General features: G+C 44.2%; 1 protein-coding gene across 2 annotated transcripts in view; it reads left to right on the top strand.

Annotated features, from left to right (window-relative positions):
- Positions 1-16327: 16327 nt before the first annotated feature.
- DHRS7B (dehydrogenase/reductase 7B) overlaps positions 16328-21122 on the top strand; it is a 197754-nt gene continuing 192959 nt past the window's right edge. The window contains exon 1 of one of the 2 annotated variants that reach the window (XM_073633061.1): positions 16328-16648. In XM_073633061.1, the coding sequence (XP_073489162.1) occupies positions 16629-16648 (20 nt within the window). In that variant the 5' untranslated portion in view covers positions 16328-16628. The remainder of the gene's footprint in view (positions 16649-21122) is intronic. The other variant, XM_073633059.1, reaches the window with a different exon arrangement.

Genomic DNA, 21122 nt, shown 5'->3' with positions numbered 1-21122 from the left:
TCCCCTGGAGTAGGACCCAGGTCCCCAAACACTTTATGACAATAACTTGCATATAAGCCTTTAAAATGAGCACTTTTGATTTTTCATGTTCATGTCCTATAGACTAACGGTGTTCATGTGTTCGTCTGAATTTTTTGCCTGTTCGCATGTTCTGGTGTGAACTGAACCAGGGGGTGTTGGGCTCATCCTTACACCACACGTTGTGTGTGCATGAATGCACCCAGTGTGAACCACCATGAATCTAGACCATACCTGAATGAAAAAAATTCAGCCGCACACATCCGCCATGTGCCAAACAATTGTACTAGATGGCTCCTTTATACTACTCCAACCCTGTGTGCTCAGCCAGCCCGGCAGCTGACTGATGACATCACAGGGCCCGATTGCGAATGCGCCAGCGGCCTCTGCACTCGCACGTTGCCCATCTGAGGCCATGAACAGCAGGCCACAGGTGGCCACCAATAGACCTGATGTACAGTCAGGTCCATAAATATTGGGACATCGACACAATTCGAATCTTTTTGGCTCTATACACCACCACAATGGATTTGAAATTAAATTAACAAGATGTGCTTTAACTGCAGACTTTCAGCTTTAATTTGAGGGTATTTACATCCAAATCAGGTGAACGGTGTAGGAATTACAACAGTTTGTATATGTGCCTCCCACTTTTTAAAGAACCAGAAGTAATGGGACAGATTAACAATCATCCATCAAACTTTCACTTTTTAATACTTGGTTGCGAATCCTTTGCAGTCAATTACAGCCTGAAGTCTGGAACGCATAGACATCACCAGACGCTGGGTTTCATCCCTGGTGATGCTCTACCAGGCCTCTACTGCAACTGTCTTCAGTTCCCGCTTGTTCTTGGGGCATTTTCCCTTCAGTTTTGTCTTCAGCAAGTGAAATGCATGCTCAATCGGATTCAGGTCAGGTGATTGACTTGGCCATTGCATAACATTCCACTTCTTTCCCTTAAAAAACTCTTCGGTTGCTTTCGCAGTATGCTTCGGGTCATTGTCATTCTGCACTGTGAAGCGCCGTCCAATGAGTTCTGAAGCATTTTGTTGAATATGAGCAGATAATATTGCCCGAAACACTTCAGAATTCATCCTGCTGCTTTTGTCAGCAGTCACATCATCAATAAATACAAGAGAACCAGTTCCATTGGCAGCCATACATGCCCACGCCATGACACTACCACCACCATGCTTCACTAATGAGGTGGTATGCTTTGGATCATGAGCAGTTCCTTTCCTTCTCCATACTCTTCTCTTCCCATCACTCTGGTACAAGTTGATCTTGATCTCATCTGTCCATAGGATGTTGTTCCAGAGCTGTGAAGGCTTTTTTAGATGTTGTTTGGCAAACTCGAATCTGGCCTTCCTGTTTGAGGCTCACCAATGGTTTACATCTTGTGGTGAACCCTCTGTATTCACTCTGGTGAAGTCTTCTCTTGATTTTTGACTTTGACACACATACACCTACCTCCTGAAGAGTGTTCTTGATCTGGCCAACTGTTGTGAAGGGTGTTTTCTTCACCAGGGAAAGAATTCTTCGGTCATCCACCACAGTTGTTTTCAGTGGTCTTCCGGGTCTTTTGGTGTTGCTGAGCTCACCAGTGCGTTCTCTCTTTTTAAGGATGTTCCAAACAGTTGATTTGGCCACACCTAATGTTTTTGCTATCTCTCTGATGGGTTTGTCTTGTTTTTTCAGCCTAATGATGGCTTGCTTCACTGATAGTGACAGCTCTTTGGATCTCATAATGAGAGTTGACAGCAACAGATTCCAAATGCAAATAGCACACTTGAAATGAACTCTGGACCGGTTATCTGTTCCTTGTAAATGGGATAATGAGGGAATAACACACACCTGGCCATGGAACAGCTGAGCAGCCAATTGTCCCATTACTTTTGGTCCCTTAAAAAGTGGGAGGCACATATACAAACTGTTGTAATTCCTACACCGTTCACCTGATTTGGATGTAAATACCCTCAAATTAAAGCTGAAAGTCTGCAGTTAAAGCACAGCTTGTTCGTTTCACTTCAAATCCATTGTGGTTGTGTAAAGAGCCAAAAAGATTAGAATTGTGTCGATGTCCCAATATTTATGGACCTGACTATCTAAGTTACAGAAAGGGAGCACAGTGGAAGAATCCCCCCCATTGATAATTATCCCCCTACAGGCACTGCATGCTAGCACAGGGAAAGCAACCACCCAGACAGCCCCCAGTGGCCAAACAAGATGACAACAGTCAATTACAGCAATACCAAAACCAACCGATAGTGTTGTTGAAAGACAATATAGAACATCATTGCTTACAAAAGGACAATAAACAACATGCAAAATTTGTGTACAAGTATAACCATATATACAGTTGTGCTCACAACTTTACATACCCTGGCAGAATTTATTATTTCTTGGCCATTTTTCAGAGAATATGATCCAACATATTTTTATTAATTTTAGTATTTTTGCCCAAACAACAAAACACATACACAAATTAAATAAAATCATTCAGAATACATATTTAACCTTAATATCCATTAAAGTTATAGTTATTAAATCATAAACATAAAGAGAGAAAAAAAAATTTGGGGGGGATAAACAAAAAAAAATCATAGTATCTCTTTTCAGACTTTAAAGTTGTTTTAATCAAGTAGAGTATATATACTCCAACAGCGCTAAATTTTTGAAATTGATACATTTCCAAATGAGTTTTTAAATGTTATCCAGGTCTGCCACACCCCATTAAACTTCTGTATAGTATCCTTATTTTCAGCTACCAGTTTCTCCATATGCATAATACTATTAAGAGTCTCAATCCACTCTGAGATTGTAGGAACTGTAGAGGATTTCCAATATCTTGGTATTGTCTAACTGCTGATAAGAAAAAACAAAGAAGGGATTTTTTGGCTTTAGGTAATGGTTAAGGTAGGAAAGAAAAAATCCAATTCAGCAGAATTATTAATCAATTCACCCGTAACATTATTATATAGATTAATTACTTGATCCCATAGTTTATAAATAGGATAAATTACCTATAGCGATATTACAACGCCAACATCTGATCTGATCGCACTGGGAACATTCAAATTGACCGGCGTGCGATACCATCTAGAAAGCAATTTAAAATTGCATTCTTGGGTATCACAAGCTATTTGAGAGAATATGAATGAAAACCCAAAAACATTTTTCACTCATGGTTAGTGTTTGGCTGAAGCCATTTATTATCAATCAACCGTGTTTACTCTTTTTAAATCATAAATGACAAAACAGAAACTACCCAAATGACCCTGATCAAAAGTTTACATACCCCAGCTCTTAATACCGTGTATTGCCCCTTTAACATCAATGCCAGCTTGAAGTCTTTTGTGGCATTTGTGGATGAGGCTCTTTATCTTCTCAGATGGTAAAGCTGCCCATTCCTCTTGGCAAAAAAAAGCCTCCAGTTCCTGTAAATTCTTGATCTGTCTTGCATGAACTGCACGTTTGAGATCTCCCCAGAGTGGCTCAATGATATTGAGGTCAGGAGACTGAGATGGTCACTCCAGAACCTTCACTTTATTCTGCTGTAACCAATGACAGGTTGACTTGACTTTGTGTTTTGGATCATTGTCATGTTGGAATGTCCAAGTACATCCCATGTGCAGCTTCCTGGCTGATGAATGCAAATGTTCCTCCAGTATTTTTCGATAACATGCTGCATTCAGCTTTGCCAACAATTTTGACCAAATTTCCTGTGCCTTTTTAGCTCACACATCCCCAAAACATCAGCGATCCATCTCCGCACCTTTCATCATAGACCTTGTTGACTCCTATCCAAATGTAGCGTTTATGGTTGTGGCCAAAAAGCTCAATTTTGGTCTCATCACTCCAAATGACTTTGTGCCAGAAGGTTTGAGGCCTGTCTCTGTGCTGTTTGGTGTATTGTAAGCGGGATACTTTGTGGCATTTGCGTAGTAATGGCTTTCTTCTGGCGACTCAACCATGCAGTCCATCTTTCTTCAAATGCCTCCTTATTGTGCATCTTGAAACAGCCACACAACATGTTTTCAGAGAGTCCTGTATTTAACCTGACGTTATTTGTGGGTTTTTCTTTGCATCCCGAACAAATTTTCCTGGCAGTTGTGGCTGAAATTTTAGTTGGTCTACCTGACCGTGGTTTGGTTTCAACAGAACCCCTCATTTTGCACTTCTTGTTTAGAGTTTGAACACTGCTGATTGGCATTCTCAATACCTTTGATTTCTTTTTATATCCCTTTCCTGTTTTATACTGTTCAAATACCTTTTCCCGCAGATCTTTTGACAATTCTTTTGCTTTCCCCATGACTCAGAATCCAGAAACGTCAGTGCAGCACTGGATGAAAGATGTAAGGGTCTGTCAGGAGTCCAGAAACGCATTGACCTTTTATGTACACACAAATTACAAGCAAACAGATCACAGGTGAGGATGGTTACTTTTAATAGCCATTCAAACCCCTTTGTGTCAACTTGTGTGCATGTTATCTGGCCAAAATCACTAGGGTATGTAAACTTTTGATTGGGGTTATTTGGGTAGTGTACTGTACTGTAAACACAGTTGATTGATAATAAATGGCTTCAGCCAACCATGAGTGAAACATGTTTGTGTTACCATTCATATTATATGAAAAGTGGCCAAGAAATCATGAATTCTGCCAGGGTATGTAAACTTGAGCACAACTGTACATGAGAATATATATATACACACACACACACACACACACACACACACACACACATACATACACACACACACATAAATACAGATGGGACGGAAAGTATTCAGACCCCCTTAAATTTTTCACTCTTTGCTATATTGCAGCCATTTGCTAAAATCATTTAAGTTAATTTTTTTCCTGAATAATGTACACACAACACCCCATATTGACAGAAAAACACAGAATTGTTGACATTTTTGCAGATTTATTAAAAAAGAAAAACTGAAATATCACATGGTCCTATGTATTCAGACCCTTTGCTGTGACACTCATATTTAACTCAGGTGCTGTGCATTTCTTCTGATCATCATTGAGATGGTTCTACACCTTCATTTGAGTCCAGCTGTGTTTGATTATACTAATTGGACTTGATTAGGAAAGCCACACACCTGTCTATATAAGACCTTACAGCTCACAGTGCATGTCAGAGCAAATGAGAATCATGAGGTCAAAGGAACTGCCTGAAGAGCTTAGAGACAGAATTGTGGCAAGGCACAAATCTGGCCAAGGTTACAAAAAAAAAAAAACAAAAAAAGAGTGGCCTCCATAATCCTTAAATGGAAGACATTTGGGACAACCAGAACCCTTCCTAGAGCTGGCCGTCCGGCCAAACTGAGCTATCGTGGGAGAAGAGCCTTGGTGAAAGCGGTAAAGAACCCAAAGATCACTGTGGATGAGCTCCAGAGATGCAGTCAGGAGATGGGAGAAAGTTGTAGAAAGTCAACCATCACTGCAGCCTTCCACCAGTCAGGGCTTTATGGCAGAGTGACCCGACGGAAGCCTCTCCTCTGTGCAAGACACATGAAAGCCCGCATGGAGTTTGCTAAAAAAAACACCTGAAGGACTCCAAGATGGTAAGAAATAAGATTCTCCGGTCTGATGAGACCAAGATAGAACCTTTTGGCCTTAATTCTAAGCGGTATGTGTGGAGAAAACCAGGCAATGCTCATCACCTGTCCAATACAGTCCCAACAGTGAAGCATGGTGGTGGCAGCATGATGCTGTGGGGGTGTTTTTCAGCTGCAGGGACAGGACGACTGGTTGCAATCGAGGGAAAGATGAATGCGGCCAAGTACAGGGATATCCTGGACGAAAACCTTCTCCAGAGTGCTCAGGACCTCAGACTGGGCCGAAGGTTTACCTTCCAACAAGACAATGACCCTAAGCACACTGCGAAAAAACCAAAGGAGTGGCTTCACAACAACTCAGTGAGTGAGTCTTGAATGGCCCAGCCAGAGCCCTGACTTAAACCCAATTGAGCATCTCTGGAGAGACCTAAAAATGGTTGTCCACCAACGTTTACCATCAACCTGACAGAACTGGAGAGGATCTGCAGGGAGGAATGGTAGAGGATCCCCAAATCCAGGTGTGAAAAACTTGTTGCATCTTTCCCAAAAAGACTCATGGCTGTATTAGATCAAAAGGGTGCTTCTACTAAATACTGAGCAAAGGGTCTGAATACTTAGGACCATGTGATATTTCAGTTTTTCTTTTTTAATAAATCTGCAAAAATGTCAACAATTCTGTGTTTTTCTGTCAATATGGGGTGATGTGTGTACATTAATGAGGAAAAAAAATGAACTTAAATGATTTTAGCAAATGGCTGCAATATAACAAAAGAGTGAAAAATTTAAGGGCGTCTGAATGAATACTTACCGTCCCCAAATATATTTATATATTATATATACACACACACACACACACACACACACACACACACACACACACATTGGGGAGGGAAAGGAGAAAGAACAAGTAATAGGCCAAAATTATCCTAAGAAATGTTTATATGTATGCATTTCCTTTAAACCCAGGGACACAGTTGCATTTAGTCGCTCAATCCAGAGCTATTTTATGTTGGAGTATATGACAATCCCAGTCGCCACCTTGTGGGTCTTGAGAGACGACCTCTAATGCCACGTACACACGACCGGTTTTGCCGTCGGAATAAACTCCAAAGGTTTCTCCGACGGAATTTCATTCAAGCAGTCTTGCCTACACACAGTCAAACCAAAGTCCGACCATCCAGAAAGCGGTGACGTACAACAGCACGTACGACGGGACTAGAAAAAGGAAGTTCAATAGCCAGTAGTTTCCATCTCGTACTTGCTTCAGAGCACACATCGTTTTTGGTCCGTCGGGACAGCATACAGTCGAGCGGTTTTCCCGATAGGAACTGGTACTGTCGGAAATATTTAGAACGCGTTGCATTTCAAGGTCCGTCAGAATTTTCGAAAAAAAAAAAAAGTCAGATGAGGCATACACACGATCGGAATAGACGATGAAAAGATTCCGTCTGACTTTTTCTGTCGGACATTCTGCTTGTGTGTACGCAGCTTAAGACACTGAAGGAAACCACAGTATTGTCATACCTGTGGTGTAGACCTATGTGTCTTGTTACTGGGGCAAGTATTTTGCCCTTGCCGGAATAGTAGATGTGGTCAGCTATTCGTTGGCCAAACTGACGTATGGTCTTGCCTATATAAAAGGCTTTGCATGGACACATCATTAGGTATACAACTCCTTGGGTTGTACAATCCGCATGAGTGTGTAACCCATGCCATTGAGCATTTGGAAGACGTACTGCTGGACCCTCGGTCACCCATGGACAATGGGGGCATCGTCCACACCGTACCATGGGGCGAGGGTCCAACCCCGTAAGGGCAGTAACGGCTTGTTGTCAAGCGGTCATGTAAGGAAATAGCTCGCCTGAATACTAATTCAGGATAAGGTTTGACATATTTGGCTAGCGTTTGTTCTTCCATAAGAAGGTGCCAATGCCTTGATATAATAGATCGTAGTTGATTCTCATTGGTCGAAAATTTAGCAATTCGTTTTACTGTAGGTTTAGTTTCTAAAGTTTTAGATTTATATAAGAAGTGATGATCTAGATTTGGCTTGGGCCTTGTTATAGGCTTTCTTAAGAAGTGACCGAGAATACCCACAAACTAGTAAACGTTGTAATTGGTTGGCCTGATCATGAAAATCTGTTTCCCCGAGTATAATTCCTACAGAGCCGAACGTATTGAGCATATGGAATGTTCACCAACGGCGCTGGATGTGCACTAGTCGCATGTAGCAGTGTGTTACCGGCACTTGGTTGAGTCTGGGTTCACACTATTGCGAGTTTGACCAGCTCTCTTTGGAGCCGGTTCACATATCTCCACTGCGGCTCTGGTGCAAATTTGCACAGGGCTCCTGTGTGTGTCTTTTGGTCCGTTTCAGGTCCGAATTGAGACAAAAATTTGGGCTGAAATCGGACCAGAAACTGTGACGCACTGGACCCCTGCTGTGAGCCACATGCAAAGATAGCGTGAACCCAGCCTTAAGAAAGATTTGTGGTAAGATTTGATTCTAGCATAATTTCCACGTCTAAGAAGGAGACCTTACTTTCACTGATATTGTGGGTAAATTTTAAGTTGTATGCATTGCTGTTCAGAGCCTCCAGCAATGTGTGTTTAAAGGGTTTGTTAACCTAAAAAAAAATAAAAAAGAAACCCTGCACACGCCACCCCAGATCTGTTTTCTTTAAAGCATGTTATATAGCACAGTGCTTGTGCTGTGTAATTTGGCCCCTTTTATCACCTAAAAAACCTGGCTGATGGCTGCTGAGCCCTGACACCGTGGTCAGTTTATGTGCCTCTGTTATCTGCAGTTCTGCTTGGTTCTTCTCAGTCTTCTACCCCCCTGCTGCTCTCATAACTACTATAAAATCCTCCCATCCTCTCTGCAACATAACAATGTGTCCCTGTGCCATATAAAAAATATGCCGATCTGTACCTATATCAGAGCAGCTCCCGGCGCTCACGTGACTCCTCGGCTCTCGCGCTCTCTTCCCTGGCTGATGTTATCGAGAGTGGTCGGCCCTGCCCGCTGGAGCTGTCAGCCAGCAGAGGAGAGAGCTGAGGAGTCACGGGAGCCGCTCTGATATAGATGATATCATCTATATATCAATGATATCATTTTTTTTTTTTTTATAGAACATAAACAGGGACACATATTGGTATGATAAAGAGGGGATGGGAGGTTTTTATAGTAGTGGCTTAACAACCACTTTAATCAAATCTCAGGTACATAGATTAGGCCCCACCTACAACTGACACTCACTTGCAGCCGGTGAATTGGTTCACCTCAAGGCACTGTTAAAATACCAGAAAAAAAAAAACACCACCACGGTAAGGAAGCTGCAAAAAGGATCTGGTTTTAACTCCAACATTGCCCTCTGTGTCGATGAAAAAAAATAAAACAAGTTACTTATTGGTATTGTTCTTTCCCGGAGTCTTTTGGGACAGCCACCTGAGAAACCTTGGCTCCACCAAACCAGCCCACTTTAACATTTCCTTCTCCCTTGCTGGCTCCTCAGTTTTCTTAGAGGACCTCCAGTCTCATGGAGTGTGCCCCAATACTCTCTGGGAGCTGCATACCTCCCAAAGTATAGGCCTGGCCAATAACCTCTCTTAGCCACCTGGCTATAGTACGCTTTGAGGCTCTATGCCCTTCTTGGCCCCTGAAAATAAAAATGAAAAAAGGAATCCATCTTCCTAAAAGGTTTTGACTAATCTAAATAATGAAGGACGCACCTCCTTACGTCCAACATGTGGAACTTAACTTCTTGAACCCTAGAAGGATTTGCACAAAAGGAAGGTAAAAGAATATCTTGGCCTCTATGAAATTTTAGAGGGGGGGGGGGTTTGATTGATAGAGCTATGTCACACACCTTCCTGGCGGTTTGTGGTTAGAATGGGTCTCCTGTCAAAGCTTGTAGCACCAAAGACAGGTCCCATTTATGGAAAGGCGGCCACTGGTCTTTGTCTGCTCAAAGCCTTAAAAATCCTAAACTATCCATGGATTGGAGGCCAGCTTCTTTTCCTGATACACAGAGAGTGCTGATACTTGGCTTTTTAGTGTGCTGAGGCTCGGGCCCTCGTCTGCTCTGCACTGAAGGAATTCTAGAATTGCCACTGAGCTCTGTGCCTCAAAAGGAGTTTCCTGTTCACCGATTTGTTGAAGCGTTTCCACACCTTTCCATAAATGGAGAGGGTATTTTCTTGCTACGAAGCAGTGTATCAAACAGTTCGAGAAGCACCTAACTGCTCCTCAGAAACCAAGCAGTGAGGTTCCACCTTTCTACTTGGGGACAGTACACGTGGCCCTGGGAGAGAAGATCCTCTCAGGTTAGTAATATCCATGGGGGTTCTGTAGCAAGTTCTTTTAGAACAGAAAACCATGGTCTCCTGGGCCAATAAGGATCAGCGAGGTGTTCTCTGCTCAGAACTTCCTTAGAACCACTGTCAGGAGCACTGGCGAGTGCACCGTTCTCCCTCTTCATGGAAAAGAAGGCTTGAACCTTCGTGTTTTCTCTTGAGGCAAATAGGTCCACTTGCGGGGCCCCCCCATCTTTGGGAGATCATTCTGAAAACTTCTTGATTTAGGATCCAGTCACCCTCTTTTAGTTTCTTCCTGCTGAGGTAATCAGCCACTTATAAAGTTGGATTTGTAGTAGGGAGCAAGAGCCGCATAAACGGATGCTTCCTATGCAGTGCTGGTTCTTTTCCCATGCGGAGTGATACCAACTGCACTCCATCTCCTATCCCTACTAGCAGTCTCCAGAGTGATGCCAGCAGCAAGAAAGAAGAGATCTTCAGGTCAGTGTGAAGCAATACACTGTACATAATAGTATAGTGCTGCTTTCACGCTGATGCACTGCAGTTTATCCATACCGCAGGTGCAGTACAGTGTACCTGCAGCTTTCTTGTGGGTTCGATGCGCTTAGCCATAGACTTCAATTATATCCTGCTGTTTTACCAACCACCAACTTTGTGTGAATGAGCCCTAAGGTGTCACTCAACTAAGGGCTCAGTCACAAGTGCAGCAGGCACTGCTGCTCCTCTAAAAAGTGATCCGAGTTGGTTTGACAGCTGGTGAGGAGGCGAAAAGTTGCCTCCTCACCACCTGATTTAAACGAGGATTAAAATGAGGACTGAAGAGCAAAGCTATGCAAACCACTTGATAGAATGCATATTATACATAAAAGCACATACACTACCACAAAGTGTGCTAGATAGCGCCTGTTTAGGGATGACACCAGCATCCTCACATTGAGAGAAGATGCAAGGGTGGATATGTGAACAAATCCTGAGAATGCATTGTAGATCATCTACCCTAAAGTCTCAGGAAAGGGCCCAAATACAGCTAATCCCAGAAGATTTAATTGCAGGGAAAAAAAAAAAAAAAATCAGGGAAGCAAAAAAGTGGCTTTATACAAACCAGATAACGTCTCCCTTGTGTAACACAGTTGTCCCATGTGCATGGGCACTTACTTGCATTCGGAGAGTATCTAATCAGCCCCCAGAGTTCTGTTTTCTCTAAACACAGATAAACTGACTGCATCTAAACATGTATCAAGCAAATTAGCAACATAATTAGTCACAAAACAGACTATACTGTTTCAACAAGATCTAGTGAATGTTTAAAGACCTGTGTGTCTGTATTCCAGGGAAACCAAGAGCAACAGTTTGCAAAGTTAAACAAATGCATTACTGAAAATTAGACCGATTTCAACTGTAAACAGAATTGAAAAGCAGTCAGCGTCAGTTTTAATGCAGACAAAACTGCAGACCTAATAGTAGCAAATAGAGGAATTTTTGACTCAGGCTGTAACCTTACAATAAACCTGTCTCACTGCTCCAGTTTAGCCTTGTGACAGGATTGATAGAGGTCCTCCTACGTGTAACTTTTACCAGTAAAAACCTTTTTATGCTTTTAGAAAAGTTCCATAAATACAAATAATGGAAGGTTTGTCAATACTTATGTGAATTAGGCTTCTTGCTGGCCAGCGGCCGCAGTTATACTGCGGCAGAATGGCACAGCTGGGCGAAACAACGTTATGTAACGTTGCTTCGCCCTGTGGCCACTAGGGGCACGCGCCCCCTGCTCGCCCACGGAGCTGATGCGAGTGCCCGGCGGTCATGATCACCGACGGGCTCCTGCGATCACTCGGGGCACATGGAGAACCGGGATCTGTAAACACACAGTTTCTAGTTCTATGAGGGGAGAAGTGACAGATCGTCTGTTCGTAGAGTATGAACAGCGATCTCTCTTTTCCCCTACACAGTCCACTCCCCTCTTCAGTTAGAACACACACTAGGGAACACATTAACCCCTTGATCGCCCCCTAGTGTTAACGCCTTCTCTGCCAGTGACATTTTTACAGTAATCAATGCATTTTTATAGCACTGATCGCTGTAAAAATGCCAATGGTCCCAAAAATGTGTCAAAATTGTCCACCATAATGTCGCAGTCCCGATAAAAATCGCAGCTTGCCGCCATTACTAGTAAAAAAAAAAAAAAATAATAATAATAAAGATGCCTTAAATCTATCCCCTATTTTGTACACGCTATAACTTTTGCGCAAACAAATCAATATATTCTTCTTGCAATTTTTTTTTACCAAAAATATGTAGAATACATATCGGCCTAAACTGAAGAAAAATATAGTTTTTTTTAGTATATTTTTGGGGGATATTTATTATAGCAAAAAGTAAAAAATATTGCGTTTTTTTCAAAATTGACGCTCTTGTTTGTTTTAGCGCAATAAATAAAGACCGCAGAGGTGTTCAAATACCACCAAAAAAAAGCTCTATTTGTGGGGAAAAAAAGGACGTCAATTTTATTTGAGTGCAATGTCGCACGACCGCGCAATTGTCAGTTAAAGCGATGCAGTACCGAATTGCAAAAAGTGCTCTGGTCACGAAGGGGGTCAAATCTTCCGGGGCTGAAGCGGTTAATTTGCCTGTAGCTCCTGTTCCAACAGCAGAGATCTTTTTAAGGCTTTGTTCACATGGGGTGTATGAATCTGTTTTAGGTGTCTCTGTGAGGGTAGTCCTATAGCTGTCAGTTAGGATGCAGCAACTGCATGGACACAGATTCTGCTTCCAAGGTTTAGTGGAGGAAGTTGAAAGATAGGGCTGGACCCGTAGAGTTATCTTACTGGTATTGTTATCTTAAAGCGGAGCTCCACCCAAAAGGGTAAGCTCCGCTTGTCTGCCTCCCCCTCCCCTCCGATGACACATTTGAAACCTTTTGGTGGTGGTGGGGTGGGGGAGCGGGTACCTGGTTTTGACACTGAAGTTTTGCCTCGGCGAAGTGACACAGAGGTTCGCTCCCCTACAGCCGGCCCATTGAGAAAGTGCAGCACGATTTGCCCATGTGCAGTAGGAAAGAATTCCCTTAGCCAAGATGGTGGTGGCAGCACCCGAGAGCTGATTCAATAATCGGCACGGATGAGGACACCGCTTACTGCCAGGACAAGTACCCTAATAGTAAAAGGCAGCATCTACAGTATTTGTAGCTGCTGACTGTTAAATTTTTGGGGGGCGGGGGAGGGTTCTGGGTCTTTAAGGTATTGATCATGGCGTGAATGATCTGGGTCCTGGGCAGGTGGCTTTTACACCCGAGAGGATTTCCACAGTCTTCTTGGCTTGTAGTGTAATGCAACAAGAACTGAAACTGAAGTGCTGCACCACCATTAGGAGGTCCAGATACAACTTTATTCCAATAAAAGTCATGGGTACAATCCAAAGAAGTGGCCAATGCATTTCAGGGGGTCCAAACGCCACCCTTTATTGGGCCTGACTGGCAACAATGTGAACAAGCCAGAAGTGAACTGGACCTACAATGCTACACTCAAAATCTTTTACCACTTCCATCAGCTCATTCCCCACAGTTACAACCTTTTATACCACCTGCCCCAACCTATTAGATTGTAAGCTCTTCTGAGCAGGGCCCTCTTAACCCTCTTGCATTTTATTGTATTGTAGCGCTGATAGATTTTCAATCTACTGCTTATAGGTAAATTTAGTGGGTATCTTGTTCATACATAGTCAGATTCGCCTCTGTTCCAGCTTGGCTGAGTTGCATGTAGTTTCACACTGTGCCTGTGGGTGTCGTTGTCACCATGGGTCGATGTTGGAAAGGCAACACGTTGAAGCGTATGAGTGCTCCTCTGTCCCGGAGATAACTCGGTGGAGGTGGTCCTCCGAGTTGTATTCTGGGAGAGGGTATTTATGGGACAGATGCCATGTTTTAGGGTTCATCTTTCGTTCCACTTGCTGGCCCTCCTGGCCGACAGGTATGTGCTAGGAGTACTACCTTGTGGTCCTCCGACCGGGAGGCCCACGTCGCTGCAGCGTGTGGATGGGCCCTCAAGCCTGTCTGGGGCCTACCACAGCAGCGAAGGAATGGTCCTGTGCTGTCTGTCCTACGGGAAGAAGCTGGACAACTGAAAAGATCCCAGGGGAGGACCCGTCATGGAAGGATCATGCAGAGTGCTGGTCTGGAGAGGGGCCTGGTGACTCAGTTGGAGGACGCATCCTAAAGTAATCCTACCGCATAGTACTGCCGGGTCGGCTTAAAGGTTCTAGTGCTGTGTTTGCTGTTCATCGTAAACCATTACATCCTGTGGCAGAGGATCGTACGGGTTTTGTTCCAATCAAGTCTGTGGCAGAGACTTTTGTTCGTGCTGCGTACTGGCTGCTAGGTTAGTGAGAGAAGCCTATCCAGGAGGGCAAAGATTCAACTCTAAAAAGAGAGTACATTCATCTACAAGCTTTCAATTCCTAATACTACACTAAGAAAAGGTATTTGAACTTCCCTGCAACTCTTCTTCTACCTCTTCTCTGCTACTTCCTTCAATTTACGTTTATTAAAGCATTGGAAAAGATACTCAAGTGTCTGGTGCCTACATTGTCTGGTATTAAACTCAACGGGACCCTAGACCCGGTTCTGGTGAAATAGAGGTGGCGAAGGTGACGGTAACAGCCCACTTTAAACCAGCAGCTCCACCGAGAGTTATTGCTACAGTATTATAACTGTATTGTCTCCCTTTTATATTGTAAAGCGCTGCGTAAACTGTTGGTGCTTTATAAATCCTGTATAATAATATTGCAGTTATCAGAGCTTGTTTGCTTCCAAGGTGACAGCTGTTCGGGAGCATGGCCCCTCACACACCCTGCTCTAGCACAGTTGCTGTGTCCCAATTGACTTGAATGGGACTATCCACACAGGGATGCACAGAACACCTGTGTGGGTATATACAGCCAATGCAAACCACGCCTTGCATAGTTGCCAACAGTCCCGATTTTCCCGGGACAATCACGATTTTGGGACCCTCATCCCGGTTGGAGGCTGTCCCGAATTGGGATTTTCCATAAGGAAAATCGGGAATGTTGTTTATGTTAATTTTTGGAGCAGCTGGCTCCAGCAAAATGGCGGCCGGCGCCGACGCTCGATCTTCCCCCTAGTGTTGAGTAAGTGGAGAGAGGAAGGGGGCTCGATCCGTGCAGCCAATGGGCTTCTTTAGCTGCACGGCCCCTCCCCTCTCCACTGAAGCAGAAGACATGGCGCCGCCGTCGCTGTGTCTTGCCGAAAAGTTCCCCAGCCCCGTACTGCGAAAGCGCTGCGCAGTACAGGGGGTCCTTACATGCCGAGGGGAATTTTCTCTGCAGAACACCGGCCGCTCCGGCACTGAGTGGGGGGGCTGCACTGAAGGGGGGCTGCATTGAGGGGGGGTCTGCACTAATAGAGGGGGGCTGCACTGAGGGGGGGTCTGCACTAATAGAGGGGGGTATGCACTAATAGAGGGGGGGTCTGCACTAATAGAGGGGGGCTGCACTAATAGAGGGGGGTCTGCACTGATGGAGGGGGGGTCTGCACTGATGGAGGGGGGGTCTGCACTGATGGAGGGGGGGTCTGCACTGATGGAGGGGGGGTCTGCACTGATGGAGGGGGTGTGCACTGATGGAGGGGGTCTATACAGACTCTGCCGGGGGCACCTGATGCAAGGACAGACTCTGCCGGGGGCACCTGATGCAAGGACAGACTCTGCTGGTGGCAGGGGACACGCTCAGGGATCCTACTGATTCGGCATTATGGTGAATTGAATGATTTAATTTTATAATACAATGTAATAATAGAAATAATTTGCTTCAATCGTCCTGACACCATAACAACCATGGTGCCGGGATGATTGAAGCATTAACACCAGATGTTTGGAGTATCTTTATCTGCTGATTGTTAAACTTTCTAGAATACACATATTTCTATTGTGTAGGATCTGGGGCTGCTGTCCCTTCATTCCCCTCTCCCCCTTTCCTTCTCCATCCCTCATTCATCTCAGACTCTAACCACACCCTCTTGAGCCACGCCCATTTAAGCCATGCCCACTTTTCACGTAAGCCCCACTTGTATTTTTTCTAAGCCATGCCTACAAATGCCCCACCCCCTAATTATTGTACGGCTCCGCCTACAGCCAAAAAAGTGTCCCATGTATTTTTTTTGCAATGTTGGCAACTATGGCCTTAGAAACAGCAGCACTCAAATAAATATAATCCATATTCAGTTAGCTGCCTAATTCCAGTAACAACCAAAAATATGCACTACCTAAATCTACCAGTAGGGGGAGAGAATGAATCAGCTTTGGAGGCCAACTTCACACAGACTTTATACAGTACGGTAACCTTGCAATAAAACACTAGTGGCACCAGAGAGCATCTCTGATCAGTAAGATAACAGGAAATACGTCAGTTTCAAACTACACCTTAGAAACGCTAAACACCATACCACCGCGATAAACCGCGGTCGCTGCTCTCGTTGCTACACAGAACCTGCAATGACTAACACAAGGAAAAATATCACCGAGCACACAGCGGATTCATTCATCTATACGCCCAAAACTCCCGCCCGTTATTAACCGACGTTACGTGTTTACGTCGTGTGACGTCACCCGCTGCTTGTACTGCTCTTTGGCGCTGGTTGAAGGTCTATTCTCTATTGCTATATAGTGCTCTCAGGTGGTGGTCGTTAGGTTGCTTCGCTGTCAGTGTATGAATGGTACTTGCAGTAGTCAGGTAAGCCATTACCGTGCAGAAAATAGTGCTTTACTACATTGCTGCAACATTCAACTCACTGCTGTCCTCCTTCATTGGAAAGTATCATGCTATATTCCCTTTACTGATGGTGACAGCCCAAATATTGTGGTAGGATCACTTATTCCAACATTTTACACATTCTATATCTATTCCAGGAACTTAGATAATGCAAATAAGATGGCATTAATATGAGACTTTAGTGGCATAAGGATATAGTAATCTTATTATTGATCCTATTGCAGCCACTTGTGTTTGGACAGAGGTGTGGTGAGCTGCCCTGAATCAGTGTTGCCAACCTTCCAGAATGAAACTTACTAACTCAACACCCAAAATTTAGTGGCACGGGCCAAGTTTTTACTGGCATTTCCAAAAGTTACAAAATTACAGTTTTAAAGGGGTTGTAAAGTCTCGTGTGTGTGTTTTTTTTTTTTTTTTTTAAATAACAAACATGTCATACCTCCTCTGTGTAAGGGTTTTGCACAGGGGGGCCCCCCCGATCCTCTTCTGGGGTCCCTCCGCAGCGCTCTTTGCTCCTCCTTTTTCTCGAGTGCCCCCACGGAGACCCGCATTCCTACGGGGCACTCATGTGGATGCGCTCCCGAGTTCTGCTGCTTTCATTGACACAGACAGCAGAACTCGGCTCCCATGTCACTGGCTTTGATTGACAGCAGCGGGAGCTAATGCTCTTGCTGCTATCAATCCAGCCAATGAGGACCCGAGACAGTGACTGGAACTGCTCTGCTCGTCCCTGTTGCTGGGATGATTGGGTTCAGGTAACAAAAAGGGGGGCTCTGGGGGGGCTGATGCATTTTCACCTTAATGCATAGAACGTATTAAGGTGAAAAACCTTAAGGGTTTACAACCACTTTGCAGTCTAAATACTGAATTTTTGCACTTAAACAAGTTCAATATGCAATTAGCAGTGTAATTTAAGGTAGATAATAGGTCAACAAATCATATTTCTCATTTTATTTGCGATATAGTAAGTAGCTCAGGGACAAGACTCAGAGGGCAAGAAATTAGAATGGACAGGCACACACACACATTAAATTGACTCTCATAGTGACACTGACAGTGTGCAGCAGCACAGGTGATAACACCTCACCAACATGACTTGTCCCCTCTTGAGTCACAGTGATAGTCTCTCTCTCTACGCCAGGTGGTCCCTTCAGTCCACTCCAGCTAAACAGTCCTGCTTCTGGCTTGCCTTGCTCCCGTCCTACAGGCCAGCACATGAGGCTCCAGCCGCTCCACTCTGCACCATGTCCCTTGCACCATGACATCACACAACACGCTCATTCACCTCTTCTGCCAGACTCATCCCTCCACCAGCACTGCCCAAACATACTGTAACAGACACTTGGGTGGTCCCGGCCAACGTCACAGCCATATTTTTTACTGGCAACCTTTTCCTGTCGCTGGCAGGAGAAAGGTGCCCGGTTTTTACTGGCTGCCAGTAAAAATACTGAGGGTTGGCAACATTGCCCTGAATGCAGGCAACGTGTGTTTGGGGCCACTCACCCTCACACCTGTCAAACCGGGATGAGTGGTTGTTTCTGTGCAGTCTCTGTGCCCCTAAAGACTTGAATCGGCGAATAGGGTCTGAATTTTTGCCTGAATTTTGACCTGAAACTGAGCCAAAGATGCACAAGACTCTACTGCAGTGTGGCCTGCAGCAGCCCCATTGAGAACCGGTCACACTCCTGTCATGCGAATTGGATGCGGAGAAAACCCGCACCCAATTCGCATAAGTGTGAACCCATCCTAAATTATAGGTGAATCCTAACTGTGTAAAGCAACCTATTTAGTTTAATTGCTTGCCAACCCGCTAACAATAGATATACTGCAAATGGGTGACACAGCTAGTGATATGTCACGGTGTATGTCCTAGTTTGACGGTGTGCATGCACACGCGCCTCTTGCTTACCTATACTGTGATTCAACACTGCACAAGTTTGTCAGTAATTTTTAGCATGTAATTTTGGCTGAAACCCACTGATTGGCTGTGGCCAATCAAAGTAGTTTTTTGCTGACAAACACACAGAACACTGTACACAGACAGCGATCTGTCTGTTTCTTATATAAATCAACTGGGAGTTCAGGGAGAAAAAGCAGATAGATCTGTTAGTAAAATCACTTGTTAGACACACAGTTAACCCCTTGGTTGCCCCTTGATGTTTACCCCTTCCCAGCCAGTACCATTAGTACTGTGTACAGTATGATCACTGTAGTGTCACTAGCAACTAGGGGTGCAATGGATCGTCACCGATCCGTGATCCGAACGGTTCAACCTGTTCGGATCAGCATCGCGGAGTGCGCCGCTGCCTCGACCTTAGGAAAGGCCGCGGCTTCGGCCTAGCTCTGGAGCGGCGGCCATCTTGGTACACCCGGCGGCCGTTTACCACGTGATCGCTCCATTAAATGACGGCGCAATCACTTGTAAACAAACCGGCGTCATGTCATGACGCCGCTTCCTCTCTCCCCTCTGTGTACTGATCTGTACAGTGGAGGGGAGAGATCGGGTGGCAGCAGTGCCAATACTCTGCCATACCCTGCCAATACTCTGCTATACCCTGCTAATATATTACAGTGGGGCAGATTGTGGATATTATTACAGTGGGGCAGATTGTGGATATTACAGTGGGGGAGTTTTTTTTTTTTTTGATCCGAACCGTGACTCCTGATCCGAGGAACGATCCGAACCGTGAGTTTTTTGATCCGTTGCACCCCTACTAGCAACGTCCGTGCCAGTTAGCGTCCCTCCCAGCTAGTGTCAGTTAGCACTAGATTGCCTGTCACACTAAAAGTCGCTGATCATTACTAGCATAGTATCTGTACAGATCAGTATCCTGATCATGACTATACTAGTGTCCCCAAAAACACAGTTTAGTTTTTTACCAAAGACATGTAACAGAATACATTTTGGCCTAAATTTATGAAGAAATTTGATATTATTGGATACGTTTTATAACAGAAAGTAGAAAATATCTTTCTTTCTATCAAAATGTGTGTGTGTGTATATGTATATGTGTGTGTGTGTGTGTGTGTGTGTGTGTGTATGTGTATATGTGTGTGTGTATATATATATATATATATATATATATATATATATATATATATATATATATATATATATATATATATATACACACACACACACATATATTTTGCCTCTCATGACTATTTTAACCACTTGACCTCCAGAAAGGTCTTACTCCCTTTGTAACATTTTGCGGTCATGCAACACTGTACCCAAATTAAATTTGTATCTTTTTTTTTTTTCTTCACACAAATAGGGCTTTCATTTGGTGGTGTTTGATCAATACTGATAGATATATTATAGATAGGAGGGACGCTAACTGGCACGGACGTTGCTAGTAGGGGTGCAACGGATCAAAAACTCACGGTTCGGATCAACAAAAAACAAAACAAAAAAAAAAAAAAACTCCCCCACTGTAATAATATCCACGATCTGCCCCACTGTAATAATATCCACGATCTGCCCCACTGTAATAATATCCACAATCTGCCCCACTGTAATAATATCCACAATCTGCCCCACTGTAATAATATATTAGCAGGGTATTGGCAGAGTAGTGGCAGAGTATTGGCGCTGCTGCCATCCGATCTCTCCCCTCCACTGTACAGATCAGTACACAGAGGGGAGAGAGGAACCGGCGTCATGACATGACGCCGGTTTGTTTACAAGTGATTGCGCCGTCATTTAACGGCGCGATCACGTGGTAAACGGCCGCCGGGTGTACCAAGATGGCCACCGCTCCGGAGCTAGGCCGAAGCCGCTGCCTTTCCTAAGGTCGAGGCAGCGGCGCACTTCGCGGACTGCACAATGTTACAAAGGGAGTAAGACCTTTCTGGAGGTCAAGTGGTTAAAATAGTCATGAGAGGCAAAATGTGTGTGTGTGTGTATATTACACACACAGTATCTCACAAAAGTGAGTACATCCCTCACTTTTTTGGAAATATTTTATTTTATTATACAGCTTGTATAACAGTGTAAATTTGCTGTCCCCTCAAAATAACTCAACACACATAAATGTCTAAACCACTGGCAACAAAAGTGAGTACACCCCTAAGTGAAAATGTCCAAATTGGGTCCAATTAACTATTTTTCCTCCCCGGTGTCATGTGACTCATTTAGTGTTACAAGGTCTCAGGTGTGAATGGGGAGCAGGTGTGTTAAATTTGGTGTTATCACTCTCGGATACTGGTCACTGGAAGTTTACCATGGCACCTTATGGCAAAGAACTCCCTTAGGATCTGAAAAAAAGAATTTACTCTACAAAAAGATGGCCTAGGCTATAAGAAGATATCCAAGACCCTTAAACTGAGCTGCAGCACGGTGGCCAAGACCATACAGCGGTTTACCAGGACAGGTTCCACTCAGAACAGGCCTCGCCATGGTCAACCAAAGAAGTTGAGTGCACATGCTCAG

Source organism: Aquarana catesbeiana, linkage group LG06 (assembly GCF_042186555.1).
Source record: "Aquarana catesbeiana isolate 2022-GZ linkage group LG06, ASM4218655v1, whole genome shotgun sequence".
NCBI lineage: Eukaryota > Metazoa > Chordata > Amphibia > Anura > Ranidae > Aquarana > Aquarana catesbeiana.
This window is presented reverse-complemented; position numbering and strand designations above follow the sequence as displayed.